Here is a 19,230-nt window from a genome sequence, read left to right on the forward strand (position 1 = left end):
TAAATATGCTTCTTCCTATAGGAAATTCTCGCAGAATACGCTTTCTCCTGAACTCTCTATGCTAGTTTATGATGACAAGCGCCATTCAAAGCTACAGGCAATGCGTCTGAATGGGAAGTTTGTGAAACTTACTTGGACTTGTTTTGGTTATTTATCCGGAAACTGACTAAGCTACGCTCAGTTCTGAGGGTGAGCGCTGAACGAGCTCCGGAGAGCCAATCTGCAGCTGCCTGCTCGCAGCATCTCCAGCGTGAAACAATACGTAGAGACAAATAACTTCTCTCAGAAAGTCCTGTGCACCTCGGGTACACCCCGATACTCCTGCAGATGTGCCCTGTAGGCAGGGCATTTCCTCCTTTCCTTTCCTTCCCTCTCCCACCAAGCACCTGACGCCGCCTGCCCGCGCATCCCTGCGGCGCTCGGGGCACGGCGCTCCCTCACGGGGCCCCTCGCGCTCGGGCCCGGCCCGCGCGGCGGGGGCGGGGCGGGGGCGGCGCCGCCTCCCCCACAGCGGGCGGCGGTTTGTGCGCGGGGCCGGCGGTCGGCGTGGGACCGACGAGGGCGGGAAGGCGCTATCGCTGAACGCCGGCACGGTGATATCTTCTCTTTCCTCGCTTCCCTACCCTTCTCCGCACCTTCCCTCTCCCTGCTTTCCCTCGCTTCCGACCCTTTTCTGTCCTTCTGGAGGGGAAGGCGCCGCGCGGACGGGGGGGAGAGGAGGAGCGGGGGGGGATGGGCAGCGGGCCCTGAGAAGAAAAGCGGTAACGGCCGCAGCGCGCGCGCCGCCCCGAGCCCGCCTTGCCGCCACGTGACCCCCTCCGCCCCCTCCCCTCCCGCCCGGCTCCATATTGGTGCTGCGCTGGCCGAGCCCGGGCACAAAATGGAGGTAACTGCGCGCGGGGCTCGCCGCCATCGGCCGAGGCGGGGGCGGGCGCGAGGCGGCTCCTGCCGCGCGGAGCTGGAGCGGCTTGAATTCCGCCCGAGCCTGCGGGCGGGAAAGCGCGGCGGGAGGGGGGTGGTTGGCGGCAACGTGTTGTGGAGCCCCTTGCAGTTCCCGCGGCCGCCGCCTCGTTGTGGCGTTCCTGCCGCGCTCCAGACCCGCTTTCGCCTGCGACACGCCGCGTTTCTCCGCAATGGCGGCGCGGGCAGGAAGAGAAAGGGAGCGGGAGAGGCGGCGCTTCCGCCGCGCGGCCCCGCGGGCTGCGGCCGCCATTTCGCAGCGCTCCGGCGCGTGTGTGAGGGGGGCCCGGCCCTCGGCCCGGGGCAGGGCTGTGGGCGGCAGAGCCCTTCACAGCAATCCGGGGGATACCCAAACACATGGGCGCGAGTTCGGGCAGCAGTAGGGCAAGGCGAGCCCTGCACGTGCCTGCGTCATTGTTCTGCCCTCCCTGTGTTCCTTTCCCCCTTCCCTCCCCGGCCCAACCTCCTCCAGCGTAAGCTACCCGGTGTAGTGCGGCAGGGATTGTCTTTAACACACTTTTACACACTCAGTTTTCTCGAAACAGATTTTAGAAGCATTAAAATCGTTTACTGCAGTACGCTGCATCTCACAGAGGAATGCTGCAACACGTAGCGCCTCCCTAGTATCTCTTACCACTGCCCAGAGGGAGTTAAAACGTGCCGGGAGCCTTTGCTGCCCGGGGAGGTGGGGGATGGAAAACTATAGAGTTCTGTTCCTTTTCTCCACTCCCACAATTACACATGCAGAAGACCCAGGACGTTCGGTGGCATTCTGCCATGATCCTGGTGAGCAGCATGAAGCAGTCTGCGCAAACCTAGAGAAATCATCTTTGCCCTTCCTGGAGGGAAATAGTCATCGTATTCTGCCCTTGCTTTTCTTTCATCAAAACCTCTAAGGTCCTTTGCTCAAGTGTTTCAGAGTATGCAAACAAAAACAGTGGATTTTTTTGTTTGGTTGGGGTTTTTTGTTTCTTGTTTTTGGTGTGCAAAGTTATTTTTATCTTTGCTCCTTTCACTGAACGCTGAAAACTTAAAAATTAAGATTTGAGAAACAACACCTCACACTAATTTCTGTTCCTATGTTAAAAACAGAAGAAACTGGATCCCTTAACCAAAGCAGCTAAAACCAACTTTTTCATACAAGCAATTGTTTTAGCTGCTTCGGGTTTAATAACTGGGAGGGGTGATGTGTTCAAAGCATTGGAAAGTGCTTCAGTGAAGCTTGGGAATCTATCACATCAGGTATTAAGCAAATGCCTTGCGTTTTTCCTTAGGGACATGTTCCTGTTGGTGTTGGGAATGCACTACCAACGCACTTAAAACTGGGAATGAGTTTTTTCCTGCTTTAACTTTTAGGCTTGGTAGAACACCCTTTTGTATGCACTTTAAGTCCAACTTCAGTTGCTTATAGAAGAGATCAGTGCATTTCCATAGTATTCTCTGATTGGATGGGTGAACTTACATCTTCATAATGTCTGGTTTGTCTCTGTTAGCTTCTTTTCTCCTGTAAGAGATAGAGCAGCGTTGTGAGTAATGAGACATGTCCTAGTGGCTTCTTTATAATTTAAAGCTTTCCTTGGAGACTGCTTCAAATTCTCTAGTTAAGTTGCAGTGTATGATTGCTCAATGCTAGTTTAACTAGCGTTTAATAATGAAGGTATTCTGAGTATTTTGTTGATGATAAGAGTTTAAAAATTTAGTGCTGTCAGCCTTAGCAACGTTCTGTAAGGCAAAATAGGAATAGGACTGAGCAGGTCCGTGTTGCACACGGTGGCGTGCATTAGCGAGAAGACAACTCCTTTTTAACCCTTAAGGCCTTCCAGGCCAGTGGGACAGAGACCTTGCCCGGGAGCTTTATGTGCGCCAGTGTGGAGCCTTGCTGGGAAAAGCAGCTTCAGAAAGGGATTAATACTTTCTAGTACTTTGAAACGGTATTGGCATAAGCTTATTCCTTTACTCCCTAACAATTCCTAAAGCTTTATTTTGCCATACAGTTAGTGTGTAGAAAGCCGTTGAAGTGTTAATGTTGTTTCATATCTCCCCTACATGACTTAAAAAAACTAAGAGCTCAATTGAAGTACTTAGTATCCTAATACCTCTTAAGTCAAACTGATGTTGATGAAAAGCATTTGAAGAGCAGGTTTAACGTTGTGTGGTGAGGAGCTGAAGATAATACAAACACTCAGATGTTACTTAATAAAACCTTGAAAATTGTTACTGCATTAAATCGTGATACTCACGATTTCACAGTTGAGTTTAATTTGAAGCTGAATTTTAACATGAAGTTATGCTTAAGAATTTCCACTCAGAGTTACAGCATAAAATGCTCATTAGTAGAGACCTGCCTGCCTTTCCATATGCAGGAACAAAATTTGCAGGAAGAAAACTTCAAAAAAACCCACAACCCAAACAAACAAACCCATCACAAGTACACCTAATCTTGTAAATATCTATGCTTTTAAATGCAGCACAAGTATAGTTTTACTGAAGTATGTTATGTAGTTAGCAGTATTGTATTTTGGCTACTGCAATAAAGCTTCAAGAAACATCCACATAGTAATGAATATTGGCCAGAGATAAACTAATACATTAATACCAGGACCAAGTGAATGATCCTAGAAAGGCGCCTCTTTTAAAATATTTCCTGTTTGTAATGGGACATACATTACATAGTACAGGGCAGTAACCAAATACGTAATAGGGAAGCAAAAGTAATGCAGATGCCTCGTGCTATAGACTCCTGAGGATCAGCAGTTCTTGATGGTGCAAGTTAGCATCAGTAAGGGCTTCTTGCATTACTCGTAGTGAAAAGGATTTTTTAATGCAGGAACTATATAAGACATCCTCTAGTGTTGCACACTGCTGGATAGCTGACTACAAGAGGTAGTCATTAGAAAGTTCTAATAAGCAGTGTTTGCAAAATGTTACATGTTTTGGGGTTAAATATCCAGAGAAGCAGAATTCACGTAGTGGGTTTGGGTGTTGAAGTGCTGTGTATCAGTTGTACTCAAAATAGTTTTGTCAAAGTTTACTGAAGTATGTTATGTAGTTAGCAGTATTGTATTTTGGCTACTGCAATAAAGCTTCAAGAAACATCCACATAGTAATGAATATTGGCCAGAGATAAACTAATACATTAATACTAGGACCAAGTGAATGATCCTAGAAAGTTTTCTAGAAAAAAGGCCAAAGAGAACATGACTTTTTTTGCTTGAATGTGTAGTTACAGGTTCATTCACTGAGTTATCTTTTAAAAGATTTCCTGTTTGTAATGGGACATACATTACATAGTACAGGGCAGTAACCAAATACGTAATAGGGAAGCAAAAGTAATGCAGATGCCTCGTGCTATAGGCTCCTGAGGATCAGCAGTTCTTGATGGTGCAAGTTAGCATCAGTAAGGGCTTCTTGCATTACTCGTAGTGAAAAGGATTTTTTAATGCAGGAACTATATAAGACATCCTCTAGTGTTGCACACTGCTGGATAGCTGACTACAAGAGGTAGTCATTAGAAAGTTCTAATAAGCAGTGTTTGCAAAATGTTACATGTTTTGGGGTTAAATATCCAGAGAAGCAGAATTCACGTAGTGGGTTTGGGTGTTGAAGTGCTGTGTATCAGTTGTACTCAAAATAGTTTTGTCAAAGTAATAGATAAAGGTTTGCTACACATTTTAACGTTAGTTTGTATAGTGAGCTTGACTGGGGTAGCAGATGCTTCTTCTGTATCTCTTTCAGCTGCTAGCTGAGTAGCCTGAGGCTTTTTAACATACCCTTTTAAATGCTTCTGAGATTTTTTTCCTACTTCAACCCGTTTCTTCCTGCCAAGTTACACCTGTGCATTGCAGCCAGAGAAGGCCCTGTGTCACAGGAGCTGGGGTAAGTACTGACTTATCCAACCTGTTTTCTAGGTTTCCTAGATCTAAAAGAAAGGCCGAGTTAGAGTACCCTTCCAAAATGGCTGCTATTAAGGAAGAGAGAGAGGTGGAAGACTACAAGAGGAAAGGAAGACGATCCTCACAGGTGAGAGGATGGGTTTTTTTATTAAAAATAAAGTAGTTTTAAGGGGAAAATATGAAAAAAAAAACCCAAGTTAACCATTTCTATCTGATATATTAATATCTTTTTTTTTCTACCTTCTTCATCCCCGTATTAGTAGAGTAACTTTAAATTGCAGTTTATTACTTACAGTTTTAAGGGGTGGGGTGTTAAGCATAATGGGGAAGTTTTGCTTGTCTAGCTTTCTGTTGTAACAGAATTGATTAAATATATGTTTCTGATTAAGGCAAGGTGGAAATATTAAATTCATGTATCCTCAGAGTATCAGCAGGAACTTGATTACTTCTACCTTCAAAAGTCCTGTTTTTAGTGGGAATGAAGACAGGTTCCTATTTTCTTTTTTTTTCTTTTTTCTTTTTTTTTTTTTAAGTAAAAATGGTTGCCTGATAGTCACTGCAAATGAAAGCGAGCTGTCTAAGTAAAAATAACTGTTTTCTTTTGCTTCTAGCAGAAATACCGTAGACTGAATAAGGTGCGTAGTATAGAGAAGATGTTGGGGCTGTTTTTGGGAGGATGGGAGCTAGTTACTTTTGGGGCAGGGTGTGGAAGTGGGAGGGGGGGAAGCTCTTAATACCCTTCAGAAAATAATTTTAAGGTCAACAAAAAGGGTATTAAACATGCTTATATAGCTTATAACGGAGGCATTTTATCTTCGTTTATTTGAATTTGTTTGCTTTCTAACATTACTTTTTCAGGTTGCCTGAATATTTTAGCTAGTTCAAACCAACTTTTTTCTGGAATGATACACTACTGCAATGTGGGAGGGCCTATACATTTGAATTATGAACAAACCTTGTCCCAGTTGCATGCGTCTGGTAGCGTATGGTTATGCTGTATTGAAGTACAATGTGTAAAGTCCTTTCGGAAGGAATGTTGAAACTCTCTCACTCATTTGGACTTTGAATTGAGTGTAACGGGGTCGATCAGCTGCATACTAAATAAGCTCTTGTTCACAAAAGTAGCTTGCCCTGCAATGATCTTAAAAACTGTTGAGTTTCTAGAGAATAAATTTCTCAGGGATCATTGCTGAGGCCACAGTGGCCTGTAAGCTTTCCTGTTTCGGAAGAGAGTCTAGGATTGTACTGCCTGGGGACAGGGTGGTCTGAGGTTCAGCCACAGCCGAGTGTAGCTTTGGTGACAGGCATTTTGTGGGCACTTGCTGCTGCTCAGAGGTAGAATGCATGGGAGAGCTCCACCCGAAAACTGCCTTTAGAGAGAAATACTGCAACTCCAAAAGGCTGATCATTCAAAACCCCTGCCGGAGGACATTTCACTTGGTGGCAACCTCAGGATAGAAGCAGTATGTATCTGCAGCAGCATTGTCTCAAAAGGTGACAGGATTTCTGCAGGAGGAGGATTTTTGCAGGAATCCCGGGGGGGTTCTAGCTGCCATCTCCCCCCCCCGCCAGCGCCTTAGGCGAGAGGTGCAGTTACACCGTGCCGAGCGTTGGGGGTTTCGGTAGGGCCTGTGAGGCCGCGGTGCGGTTCTGCTGGCGGCGGGAGGCGAGCAGAGCGGCCCGCGGGTCCCGCGCACGGGCCTCGCCCTGGGCCCCTGCGGGCCGGGCCCCGCCCATGGCGCCACTGCGGCGCCGGCCGCGCGCCCCGCCCTCGGCTCCATATTGGCGGCGCGGCCGCCGCGGCTGAGCACAAAATGGAGGCGGCCGGGCCCGCGCGGCCCTTGGGCTTCAGGGGGGGAAGGCCAAAGTCGGGGCAGAAGGAAAGTTTTCCGCCTCCGCAGAGCCGTGTATTGTGTCTGGAAGCCACTCTGACAGTTTAGGGCGAGAAACTGTGTGTTGCCGACTAAAGGCAGGCTGGACGGTCTTGTAGCTGCTCTCCACACTCCTGCCAGAGGAGTGCTGCAAAATGGCGTGCGCTCCTGCCATGTCAGCTGAGCAGGAGGCAGCCTGGTTGTGATAGAGCAGGGTGCAAGTTACTCTGAGGGAGAGATGTGTTCTGCAGGATTTTCTGTGCAGGAAAGACTGCTGATAAAAATAACTTGCAGCAGAACAACTGAGAAACAGTCTTGTGTGCTAGAGGACAGCACTCTGAAAACCCCAGTGAGAAGAAACTGCCTAAAAAACTGATTCCCTAACTCTCTCAAGAAAATACTGCCTTTTATTTTTTGCATATAATTCCTATAACATGTATGTCTCTTAAGGATAATTCTTATCCAGTAGAACAGAGAAGCTGTAACAGCAGGTGTTTTTCCTGAGAGAACAGCAGTTTTCATGCATATAATAACAATAAGCAGGAAAGAACTTCACTCTTCCTTACCTGAAAAATTCTGTGGTTATTCTTTTGAGGTAAAAGCACTTTGAGTTGTTAGCTGGAAACTCTCACAGCCTTGAATAATATCAGAGAATTGTAAATAGTCTGTATGGTTTTTTTCTTATGTACGTGTGTGATTTTGAAGGAGTCTAATCTTCACAGCTTCTCATAATGTATGTCTTTCAATACATGTAGAAGAGTTTGAAAACACTTAGTGTTCCCAGATTTAATATAACCCAACTAAAACTTGTCAGTAGATTTTAAATATTAGAATTAGCAGCAGATAACACTTGACCTAAAGCAGTTTCTATATGCAGTAGGTGTGTAATTCTATAAATTTTAAAAGTTTCAATGTAGTGAAAAGGGAGTTGTTTTTTTAACGCTTTTGTAGTCTGGACTGCTTGGAAGACACTAGAAGCTTTACTTTGTAGTCATGGGACCATTGACTGTTACTCATTTATGTGATCGTCCTGAGGTAACAAGGCCTTAAATAGTAGGCTGTTACCAAAAATGCTGGGGTTCTTTCTAACAAAATTTAGCAGATGTAAAGGCAGGGATTTAATTCCCAGACAACTTTTCATAATCTTAGTTACTGTTTGCTGTAGTACAACTTAAGTATTATAAGCCAATGGTTTGCTAAAGCACTATATAATATAAAAACTTTCATTCAAAGGGACTTAAACCTTCCTGGCCAGCCCTAGCAGTGTGGCAGAGGTTATAGCACTCCAGATTTGAAGCAGAATGTTTGCCGGTAGAGTTCTGTGGCTGTTTTTATGTAGTTCACATCAGGATAATGCTGCATCTAGTCTGGTTTAATGGACTGGAGCAGAAACAGTGAAGCCTGTAGAACATCGATGCTGCAGAACTGAAGTCATACACAGCATAGCTGGCCAGCACCTTGTGGAGTGTTTTACATCCACAGAAGTACCCACTTGCTAAATGAGATTTTAATCTAGTTGCTTTTAAACAGAGAGAGAAGTCCGGTAAGACTTCTCTGACGGTGGCAGTTGTGAAACAATTTTTTGTGAACTCTCATCACATGTACGGGGAAATTCCCTGTCTAGTACAAAAGTGCAGCACTGAAACAGAGCGGAAGCACAGTGGTACTCTTAAGCCCATTTCAGTCATTTGACAGAAAACTGGGATCGGCAAATTTGCACCATTTAAAATGTGGCTGGTCATACATAGGCAGTGTTACCAAGAGCTGTTAAACTTGCTTGTTCTGTGATGTTAAGTTACCAATCTTACTCCAGTAGTGGTACCCACTACTGGTCATTGATAAGTTGTTACAGCATTTTTTTGTCTATAAGACATAGGTCCATGTTGTCTCACATTTGAGAGGTATTTCCCATAAGACTAAAATCCACATATATATTTACACTATCTTGCTTGCATGTATTCCAGTAGTAGAATTATCAAAGTACACAATTTATATTTGAAGGAATTTAGTATTGATATGTTTCATAAAAATGAATAAAGGTAACCTTTCAAAATGGACATCCCCAAAGAGTAGACACTCAGCCTGAGCAGGAACCTTTTTTCCTTGTATACTGCATCTTTAAATTTTTTGTAGTTCTACATATTTATGCTTCATAAAGTGTTAGAACTTCCCTTTATCTAGCAGTGCTTCATCGCCAGTCCCTGCAGTGCGTGCTGTGACTCAGAGATAGGCACAGAATGAATGCACTTTTGGGTGGTGGGGAGCAACTAAGTTACCTAGTATATTGAAGGCCCTTTACTGTTTGCATTTTAGCGGTCTTTAAGTTGTTAGTGTTTTAATTAAAATCACACCTCATTAAGTGTTTACTATTTTGCTGTCTAAACCCATTAGAAGTCATTCTTTTTATGTAAATGTACTTTACCTATTTGTAGTTATAATGTGCACAGATAATTTCTAGTAAATCACTGAAATTTCAATTCGGTAATTTGTATTCAAAATATGTTTCTTACTTTTTTCATTTTGTAGGGCCATGAGCCAAAGGAGCCAGAGCAGTTGAGAAAGCTGTTCATTGGAGGTCTGAGCTTTGAAACAACAGATGATAGCTTGAGAGAGCATTTTGAGAAATGGGGCACACTCACGGATTGTGTGGTAAAGTCTCTGTTATTAGTTTGTGCTTTTGAAAGGGTTAGATACTTAAAGTAGCACAGAAATACAGAGCGCCTGCTTGTGTGTTTGCAGGTGATGAGAGACCCACAAACAAAACGTTCCAGAGGCTTTGGCTTTGTGACTTACTCCTGTGTGGAGGAGGTGGATGCTGCCATGAGCGCTCGACCACATAAGGTTGATGGACGCGTGGTTGAACCAAAGAGAGCAGTTTCCAGGGAGGTGAGTTAGTGTTCCAGTTAACCACATATTCTGATCTTTACCTACTACTTCAAGCACTGAATGTCATTTTTGGCAATTGCAGGATTCTGTAAAGCCTGGGGCACACCTCACAGTAAAGAAAATATTTGTTGGTGGAATTAAAGAAGATACAGAAGAATATAATTTAAGGGAGTACTTCGAAAAATATGGAAAAATTGAAACCATAGAGGTCATGGAAGACAGGCAGAGTGGAAAGAAGAGAGGCTTCGCTTTTGTTACTTTTGATGATCATGATACAGTTGATAAAATTGTTGGTATGTAAGCTCTTCAGTGAGAAATGACTCGGGATAAAATGTTAAGATTTCAGAAAAGCAGTGTGTGGAATGAGATTGCATAATTAGCTACTTTGCTATTGTAAAGGATGGGGTTCATTTTGTGTTACTTTTCAGCGTGTGCATATGCCTTATAGTAACTTTGTATGAGAGTTTTACAGCATATTGCAGTGATGTGATTTCTAAGTTTCCTTTTTCACTATTTTCTGTAGTTCAGAAATACCATACTATAAATGGACACAACTGTGAAGTGAAAAAAGCGCTCTCAAAACAAGAGATGCAGACTGCTAGCTCTCAGAGAGGTGAGTTGTAGTTGTGCATAGCTATTTTGTGTAACAGGTTTTCAATTAATGTAATTCAAGTGAAATATTTTGTAGGTCGTGGGGGTGGCTCAGGCAACTTCATGGGCCGTGGAAACTTCGGAGGCGGTGGAGGGAATTTTGGCCGAGGAGGAAACTTTGGTGGGAGAGGTAAATGCCTGGAATATTATTATGCAGTGTGATTTACATTTTGGTTTTGGATTTGGTTTTTTTTTTATTATTTCCTGTGTCAATTGGCTTAAACACTTAACATGTTTGTTCAGGAAAACATTCTCATCTGTTTTGTGTTCTAGGAGGCTATGGGGGTGGTGGTGGCGGTGGTGGGAGCAGAGGAAGCTTTGGGGGTGGTGACGGATACAATGGATTTGGTGATGGTAAGTGTATTGTTCACTTCCTTTCCCCCATTGTTAGAACCAGCTGTAAGTCTTGCCTTCACCTTGGAAGCAAAGACTATTTTGGTGATAATGCGATCATAGCAGTAATGAAAATGAAATGTGTACATTGTAGAGCTGTGAAGAGTTAGCTTTTTGTTTGTTCTCACACAATGATGGGTGGAAAAAATACTTGTCTGTATTTACACTTCAAAAAAATATCATAAGGGCATGAGGGAGCTGCTTGTTACTGAGAGCTAAGTGAAGATTCTTATATCAGTTGAGATGACTAAAACTGAATAAAGCAGTGAACAACGGTTTTCAGTAAACTCTTAAGACTTTGTGGTTCAGTGGTATCTTTTCGTGATGCAGTTAGGATGAGTATCCAAAATGCATCTGAACAGAAATACAGCAATTACCAAAGGGCTGAAAAATTTAATTATCAGAATGTAAAAAGGGATGAGGGAAATACCATGTAATTAATTACTTAGGTCCTGATTTTATCAGCATGGGTTTTTTTCTCAATTAAATAGTTTAGATAAATCATGCAACCACAATGAATATAAAAAAGGAAAAGTGCTGTGGGACATTTTTGTAGTGCAAGTGTGTTGGTTTGGGTTTTTTTGTTAAATGGATTTTTCCTTACTAGTATTTAGCTTTGGTGTGCTAAGTTTGATTTTTCTTTGATTCAAAGGTGGCAACTATGGAGGTGGTCCTGGCTATGGCAGCAGAGGAGGATATGGTGGTGGTGGAGGACCAGGATATGGAAACCCAGGTGGTGGATATGGAGGTGGTGGAGGAGGATATGATGGCTACAATGAAGGAGGAAATTTTGGTGGTGGTAAGATTCCAGCTTTAATTCGACATCCATGGTTCTTGGGTTTCATTTCACAATGCCTGAAATATGGTAATTCATAAAAGGAGTTGTATGTCTAGGTTTTAACGTAGAAGGCCATGTTGGATAACGAAAGTTCTTTTTCATGGGAATCAGCTTTGGTAAACACTAACTTTGTTTTGCCCAGGGATGTATTTTTCAAAAAGCTTTGGCTGTAAATGCGTGTGTGAAGGCAGAGTACAGGAATTTCAGTGGTTTTGAGCATTTCAAGTATGTTGTCCTTGGATACCAGTTCACAACATGTAGATCACATCCTCCTTTGTGAGAACTACAAACACAATTTTTTTTAAGCTTTTTATTGTTAGCCCCAAATTTGAGGAGTTAAGCTGCAAAAACTACTGTATATCTTACTATGGTTTCTTATCTATGTATGCAGCGTGTCCATTACACTTCTGTCACTTTTTTGGGTGCAAATAAATTGTAACTTACGTTAGTGTCATCCATGCAGAGTTGTGCAGTAGAAGAATATTGGTGAAACTCATGGTTTTCCGATTTTGGGGGCGTAATTTGGCCTATTGGGTTAACATCAAATTGCCTACTCAAATGTGCTTATAATGTGGTGTGTTTCACCTTCAATAAAATACCAGTTTCTAATTGTAAAAATACCAAGGGTCTTCTGTTACTTGTGCATTTGCATAGAGGTAGCATCAGAATACATGAATTTAATTTTAAATTGTTCTCAACTGTTACAATTTATTGTTACGTTGGATATTATTGGAATTGGCGGGTTTTGTGTCCTAAATGTTAAACAAACAATGGTTTTATAAATTACTTGTTTTAGGTAATTATGGTGGAAGTGGAAACTACAATGATTTTGGCAATTACAGTGGACAACAGCAGTCTAACTATGGTCCCATGAAAGGTGGTGGCAGCTTTGGTGGCAGAAGTTCAGGCAGTCCCTATGGTGGTAAGTATGATTTTGTACAGATGATATTTTTGAGTTAAAATCCGTTGTTGTTCGTGTACTTCAGTATATACACTGTTTTTTAGGTGGTTATGGATCTGGAAGTGGAAGTGGAGGCTATGGTGGTAGAAGATTCTAAAAATGCTACCAGAAAAAGGGTAGGTGTAATGCATATTTATAATGATGATTAATAATGTGCAACTGTTCACTGAGAGTAATAATTTTCTTATCCTGTATTCAACAGGCTACAGTTCTTAGCAGGAGAGAGAGCGAGGAGTTGTCAGGAAAGCTGCAGGTTACTTTGAGACAGTCGTCCCAAATGAATTAGAGGAACTGTAAAATCTGCCACAGAAGGAACGATGATCCATAGTCAGAAAAGTTACTGCAGCTTAAACAGGAAACCCTTCTTGATCAGGACTGTCATAGCCACAGTTTGCAAAAAGTGCAGCTATTGATTCATGCAATGTAGTGTCGATTAGATGTACATTCCTGAGGTCTTTCTCTGTTGTAGCTTTGTCTTTCTTTTTTCTTTTTATTTTCCCATTACATCAGGTATATTGCCCTGTAAATTGTGGTAGTGGTACCAGGAATAAACAAATCAATGAATTTTTAACTTTTCAATATTTGTGTAGTTCAGTTTTTCCACATTTAGTACAGAGAACTCTATAACAGAACTGAAATGTAGTTTAGGGTGTTTCCTTGTTAGTTAATAGAGAAGATAAATTGCATTTCTCAATTACTATTTTGTATTAATTTAAAGTTAATAGAAACACCTATTGATTTGCAGTCTTAAGGGGTCTAGTCTCAGTGTATATACGTAACTGTCATTGACATGAGTTACATAGGCATACAGAGGGAAAACATCTGTATGTTGCATTATAGTTTGTTTAGATGTATAACTAGGATTTGAGTTACTCAAATTAGTGTTTGTGAATCATAGAACTAAGCTTTATCTTAATGAAAACTTCAAATTACTTTTTGGTTTGTGCATATTTTTTTAATTTGTAGTTCTGTATTAGTACTAGCGCTTCAAGAAAATAAGGCATGATAAATATTTTAACAAGACCAACTTTAGACACATGAAAGCTGTCTCCCGTCTCTTTTGAGATGCATAAGGGATAACTGAAGTTGTTTAAGTCTTGGGTGGAGAGAAAAAGAAATTTGCTTTTTACCTTTATATTTATTGTAATTCCCGAGAAGTTAAGGTGGGGGGAATCAAGTGCCTGTTTCCTTGGGATATACAATGATTCTGTTTCAATAAAACTATACTTTGGGGAGGGTGGCTTGGAATTTTCATCCCCTTTCTCCCCGTTTCCTTCTCCCTTGCACCAGACTGCACTGTTTCAATTAAATGAGGTGTCATAGTGAGAGTAATAGGTATGTTCCTCAATTTAATGGGTATATACTTTCTTGCATGCACCCTAGGCAATTTTCTGGACACATACTTCTGACTGGGAGCCAAGGGTAGCACAGGTGTAATCACTGACAGTCCCAGGTAATGTTCTCCAGAAGCCCATTCCTCATGGGCTCTTTAAATGGCAGAGTCCTTGAGCTGTTTCCCTGTGCTCGGCTGAGAGCTCTAAGATAAAACACGATCTAGTTGTATTCTGCCCACCAGAAGTATTCCCACAACGCAGAGGGGTACAGTCCCGAGTTCTCACAGGTAGAATGATAGTGTGCTACAACTGGATTTGATGCAGTGGAGTAGAAAATCTGACCAGTACATGTGGCTAGAAATTGTACTTTACATTCTCACTTCTGACCTCCAAATTAAGGCACTGCAGTCTGTGCTGTCCTCATCTGATGTGAATTCTCTTGGCTATTGCCAGGCCAGTGCTTGCTGTCAATTCAGACTCAGAAGAGTAGGGACCCAGTCAATAAAAGAAATACTCAGACACTTGGCAATATGTATTGGAATTACTCACACCTGTTTCACTTCTGGGTCAATGTGCAGTATAAGGTAAATGCAATTCCAGTGTAGGAATGAATCTGCAAAGTTGTATGAAATGGCTTAAGGCATAATCAGTCATATTAATGAATTATAATTTTTAAGAAGTGGTAGAAAAATAAGTGTGTTGTTTGAAAAAAATTAAACATATGTTATTTAAACGCTGTTATTGGAGTGTATTTAGACTGCAGTACGCTAAAACAAGGAACCAGTGTCAAAATGGTAGCCTCCAAAATGGATTTCAAAGTCTGCTTATTCTTGTCTGTGGAGTTCTGAAAGATCTCAAAAGTTAAAGCAAGAATTGGTTTAGTGAACGCTTCTGTTGTTGTACGTGTTCATTTGGGCTTGGGGTGGGGGGGAGGCTGTACTTCAATAAAGGCATTTTTTAAACAACCCATTTGGAGTTTGAAAACATGGGAAACTAAACCACAACTCACTAGGGAGTGAGACACCCGACTTCTGACTTGCTTTGTACATTACTATGCTAGAAGATGTGTAGACTTGCACCTGGGGCCTGCATCTGATTGCAGGGACAACGAGGATGGGGTTGATGTCCCTTCTGACAATTGATCTGGTATTTCTAAATTTTTTTAGAATGTATTGACAGTGTTCTTTTTAACAGGGCCTCTTGTAGCTGTACTGTGACTACAATGTTAACTTTGAAAAATAGTGTCATAATAAACTTTATGAACAAGATCTGTATGCAACCTTTTAAGAGATGGATGTAAGTGACCGCTTTGTAGGTGGGTGGGGTAGCGTAGCTGTTGTTTGTGACGTGGAAAAGTGTAAGCCATGAGGACAGTGATCCGCCAGCTTTACAGAACCTAGGATGTACTTCTTTGATCCATACATTGCTAAGGAGACTCGTAAGACAGGACTTCAGCAGCCTATTGAGTATGGAGAAGTCAGCCTAATTAAAGAATGACAAGGCAGCAGGAGCAACAGCTTCAACTTCCAGAAAAGTGAAGGAATAAGATACTGTGCTGATAGTGAGCAGCTTTCCCAAGGCTAGTTAAATCTGCTTATCACAGCTGAAATATCGAAGAAAGTCTAGCAAGAGTTCTTCACCTTTTGGAACCTCCTTGAGTGATAGCTACTTGAGTTGACTCAAAATCAATAGGTCTAGCATTTAGACCTGAAAGGAAGGGCAATGAGCATAGGTAAGGTTTGCCTTTAAAATTTTTCATGAATTATAAAGAGTGGTGGGAGGTTTTTAAACAAGGTAAGAGTAATTTCTTTAATTTTCAGGTTGAATGAGAAGCTGCTGCTTGACAAAATGGGGCATGTCTTGCACATCCTCTTCAAATGAAGGTTTCTGACTGGGTAAGATTTGTAGTGTATAGTAAAATGTGTTTAACCCCTATTTCCTTCTAGGCTTTCCTTTGACAGTTTCTTAGTATCAAGGGAAGCCATAAGTACTAAGCAGCAAATATTCCAGCATTTGTCATTCAGTGTTTCCTGTTCTGGATGCGCGCTGCTTGCTGGCACATTTTCCTATTCAAGGATCTTCCGTTCCTGGCAGATGCAAAATTGCTTCGTGTCTGAGGTCAACAAGACGAGTTGATGTTTTGCAACAATGTGTTTTGGTTACTGGGGGGTGTGCTGGGGTGGGGGGAAATAGTTCTGTGCCTTGTCATGGAAAGAGGTGCTGCAGAGAAGCCCAGGAAGGCAGTGACACTGAAGTGGTTCTTCAGTTCTCAGCAGCTGTGACTTGCTGCTGCTGCTGCTTGCACCTCTTCTGGGAGGGAGCTTGGTATTGCTGCAAGCTGGGATTTCCCTCCTAGGTAGTGGAGCTTGGCTCACCAGGGGGTGTTGTATTTACCTGTACAAATCGAGGAGCTCCCTTTCAGACTCTGGGTGCTTTCAGGCAGGGTAATTGAGGGCAATACTGTCATGATACCCAGCTGAAATCACAATGGCATTTGTACAGACAAATGGAATGGTAATAAAAACTTATCATGCAATCTTGATTTTACACAGACTGGAACACGTATTAAGTCTTGGAACATGTATTACTTCCTTTTCTGCATATTTGATTGTTACAGGTCCTTTTATGAAGTAATCAGCATCTGTTTAAACTTCCCAATACATTTCTGAGCCTGTGCATTCTTACAAAGTCAATTTCTATTTTAGTGTTGGTTATACTTCGTTGCTCTGAAAGTAGTCAAATGGAACCTGCCTTATCAGAGGCACGTTCACAAACTGTTTCAAGTACTTAGACTTTCTACCTGCTGCCTGTAGACTCCCAGAAAGTAATTCCTGACTTCGTAACACACAGTTAACTAATTGGGAAGCAACATACAGAGACCTTGATAAAATCAGAAGCTACTGAATTGCAAATCTCATGATAACTGCATGTACTTTTTCAAAACATTGAGACAAGCTGGTGCTTAGCCAAGGTTGAGCCTAAAAATGAAACTGCAGTACAGTCACGCTGCCTTAGTGTCATGTGCCAGCTTGTTGCTGAGGTGATGAGCTTGCCTTTTTAAGCCTGAAGTGTGCTCTACTTGGCAGAGCTCCTGCAGGCATCTGTGCAGCAACAGGTAATGGGGAACAGCATTGCCCCCTCAGGTACAGGCAAATGCTCTTGCACCTGCAGTGGTCTTTTTTTAACAGTAGAATTGTGAAAATGTTTTAACAAAGTTAAATTTTTTACAAAAACTTTGTAGTTTGTCTTGGTACTACACCCGTGCATAGAGTAAAGCTTTTACCTTTCCTTAACATGAGAGGATTCCACGTTGCTGCAGACTTCTTGTGTGCTCTGGGTGGGTCTTTTTGCACCACATACAGAAATAGTTAATCACTGTTAGAATTATTTTCACAGTTTGATTTATAACACTCGTTAAGATTAATTTGCTTAAATTCAGTTATTTATAGCTAAATCTATTCAGAAATAACTGACCAAAATAAACAATTTATTAAGGGAATGCTAGGTCAATTGTATCTCTGTCCAAGAGGCACTTCAAAGAGTTAAGAACTTTATTTCATGGCTATGTTTTTGTTTACTGGCTTCTGTTGAAAATAGCAGCTTTAAATGGAGATGGGGATATAAAGACGCAAAACTACCAAAGCATTGGTCCCTAAGCTACAGTTGTACAGAAATGTACTTGATAACAAAAATGATACTTCCAGGTAGAAAGGGAGTTTCCCCAAAAGCAGCCCAGATTGATGGAGGTAACTGCTATTACTGAAAACCAAAATTAAACACAGCATCTTAACTTCTATATCTTTTCAATACTTAAGGTTCCTAATCTTTTCAAGCATGGATTGTGTGACGTACTGACGCACTGTCTTTGGTTTCTTGTTTAAGACATTAACGTGGTTTTCATGTACTGTCTACACTGAGGTGGAATATTCATAAATCAGTCTGTGGTCTCTGACAAGTGTGTGTATCTTAACATTGTGTGGAGCATGTAAGTCTTGAGTATTACTGAAATTCACATATCTGATGGATGATTCTTTTTCTGCTGTGGGTGCTACAGGTTGACATCTCTCTCTATTAGCTTTTCCTGAACTAAAGTAATCCAAGTATCTCCACAGAAGAAAAAATGGGCCTTCATGTAGAAGATAATATCGCAAGATTGGAAACAGAATAAAGTGGTATAACTCACAAAGACTTCAAGAGCAATGGTGCTAATGTGCTGACATCTTGAAACTTGTGGTTAAACAAGTTACAATAGCGTGGAAATTTAAAATTTCAGTATAGTCCATAATGGATTAAAATTTGTTAAAATATTTGAATTTTGTATCAGAATAAAGTGTATATTGTCAAATGACTTACAATCTAAAATGTGTTGGCATCACCTTTTTTTAGTGCTGTGAAGAACACTTAAGTGGTCTAGAATTACTGCAACACATTTTCGTAGAGGATCGTCTTTCCAACTTGGGGCTGCAAGCCAAAAACCCTTGGTTCAGGCCAGCTTTTCAGCTTTATTCATAATGGTTTTAAAATGGGCTGTTTTGATCAAGAAACAAATGGTCTCCACATAGCAGCTTGTCAGTGTATGAGGTCAGCGGTGTGGGGCTTTTGACTCGGCAGTGTCACTAGCCACTCAGATTTGGGAGCGTACTCTACCTCAGTAATAATAGTAACAAAAGGAAGGTTATAGTTGCAATCTGATGTGTTTATATATAAATGAGTAAAGTGGATTCTTTTTCCTCAGTCATATTGGGGGGTTCGATGCGAGAGCATCATGCACTGTGGTGATGATGTGAAGAACTGGTTTAAACTGGATGCAGATTGTCACAGCCCAAGTTACTTTAGACTGATTCTTCACCTGATGAAATTCAAACAAGGCTGCTGCTTTAACTACTGTTTTTTTGTTGTTGCACTTTTGTTTTGGTAATGGGAGAAGTATCTTTGTATTATGATTTAGACAAATGGATGGTACAAATACAGCAGTCCCTGCAAAGGCTGTAAGGATGGTGTTTGCCTTTGGCTTTCACGTTAGTGAAATTAAGGAACAAATTAAGGAACAAATGAAATTAAGGAAGTGTAGGGCAGGAGTTTACTGAGATATCTGTTTTATAGCCAGTTAGTAATTAAAAGTATTTATAGTGCAGCTGTAGAGAGAATTTTCTCAGACAGACATTTGATAGCATAGTTAATGGCAAGGGGAACCCAGGAGCATTTTAGCTGCTCTGTGCTTTGCCATCAGCCCCTGCCTGTGTTTAAGAGTTACTGTGTATCAGTGTTGACTGTCGGGGCCACGGCTGGGTGTGCTTCTCGATGCCTGTGCTCTAAAATTGCCATCTTCAAACATGGATTAGTCCTCTTGCTTTAAGTGGCAGCAGTCTTGCATTCCCCCACTGCCCACCCATGATATGGACCATCAGTGGCAAGAAAAAAATCACTTCAGATCAAGCATGCC

The 19,230-nt window shown here is 41.8% G+C and overlaps 1 protein-coding gene across 9 annotated transcripts; it reads left to right on the top strand.

The window, feature by feature from the left end:
- The first annotated feature begins 475 nt into the window (after nt 1-475).
- On the top strand, nt 476-18,149 carry HNRNPA3 (heterogeneous nuclear ribonucleoprotein A3). 9 transcript variants are annotated; one of them, XR_005952582.1, is made up of 14 exons: nt 476-593; nt 4,869-4,980; nt 5,465-5,488; nt 9,251-9,373; nt 9,464-9,610; nt 9,693-9,903; nt 10,134-10,223; nt 10,284-10,391; nt 10,535-10,615; nt 11,307-11,453; nt 12,289-12,414; nt 12,498-12,569; nt 15,608-15,682; nt 17,842-18,149. XR_005952582.1 is itself a non-coding variant. In XM_041403745.1 (13 exons), exons 2-12 carry the CDS (start codon nt 4,915-4,917, stop codon nt 12,548-12,550), a joined length of 1,176 nt encoding a protein of 391 aa, XP_041259679.1. In that variant the 5' UTR covers nt 476-593; nt 4,869-4,914; the 3' UTR covers nt 12,551-12,569; nt 15,608-18,149. The 9 variants fall into 9 exon arrangements, 8 of the variants coding, with proteins under 8 accessions (XP_041259679.1, XP_041259677.1, XP_041259682.1 ...); XM_041403745.1 differs by having other exon boundaries at nt 15,608-18,149; XM_041403743.1 differs by lacking the exons at nt 15,608-15,682; nt 17,842-18,149 and adding an exon at nt 12,656-15,055.
- Nucleotides 18,150-19,230: the final 1,081 nt, after the last annotated feature.

This window comes from Onychostruthus taczanowskii, unplaced genomic scaffold (assembly GCF_017590055.1).
Source record: "Onychostruthus taczanowskii isolate IOZ18803 unplaced genomic scaffold, ASM1759005v1 scaffold20, whole genome shotgun sequence".
NCBI lineage: Eukaryota > Metazoa > Chordata > Aves > Passeriformes > Passeridae > Onychostruthus > Onychostruthus taczanowskii.

What these genes read in the sequence shown, in the direction of transcription:
- HNRNPA3 (XM_041403745.1), top strand. Translation starts at nt 4,915, where the DNA reads ATGGCTGCTATTAAGGAAGAGAGAGAGGTGGAAGACTACAAGAGGAAA. An exon ending in AGGAAACTTTGGTGGGAGAG is followed by an intron (nt 10,392 to 10,534) that starts GTAAATGCCTGG and finishes TTTGTGTTCTAG; the next exon opens with GAGGCTATGGGGGTGGTGGT. An exon ending in AGGAGGAAATTTTGGTGGTG is followed by an intron (nt 11,454 to 12,288) that starts GTAAGATTCCAG and finishes TACTTGTTTTAG; the next exon opens with GTAATTATGGTGGAAGTGGA.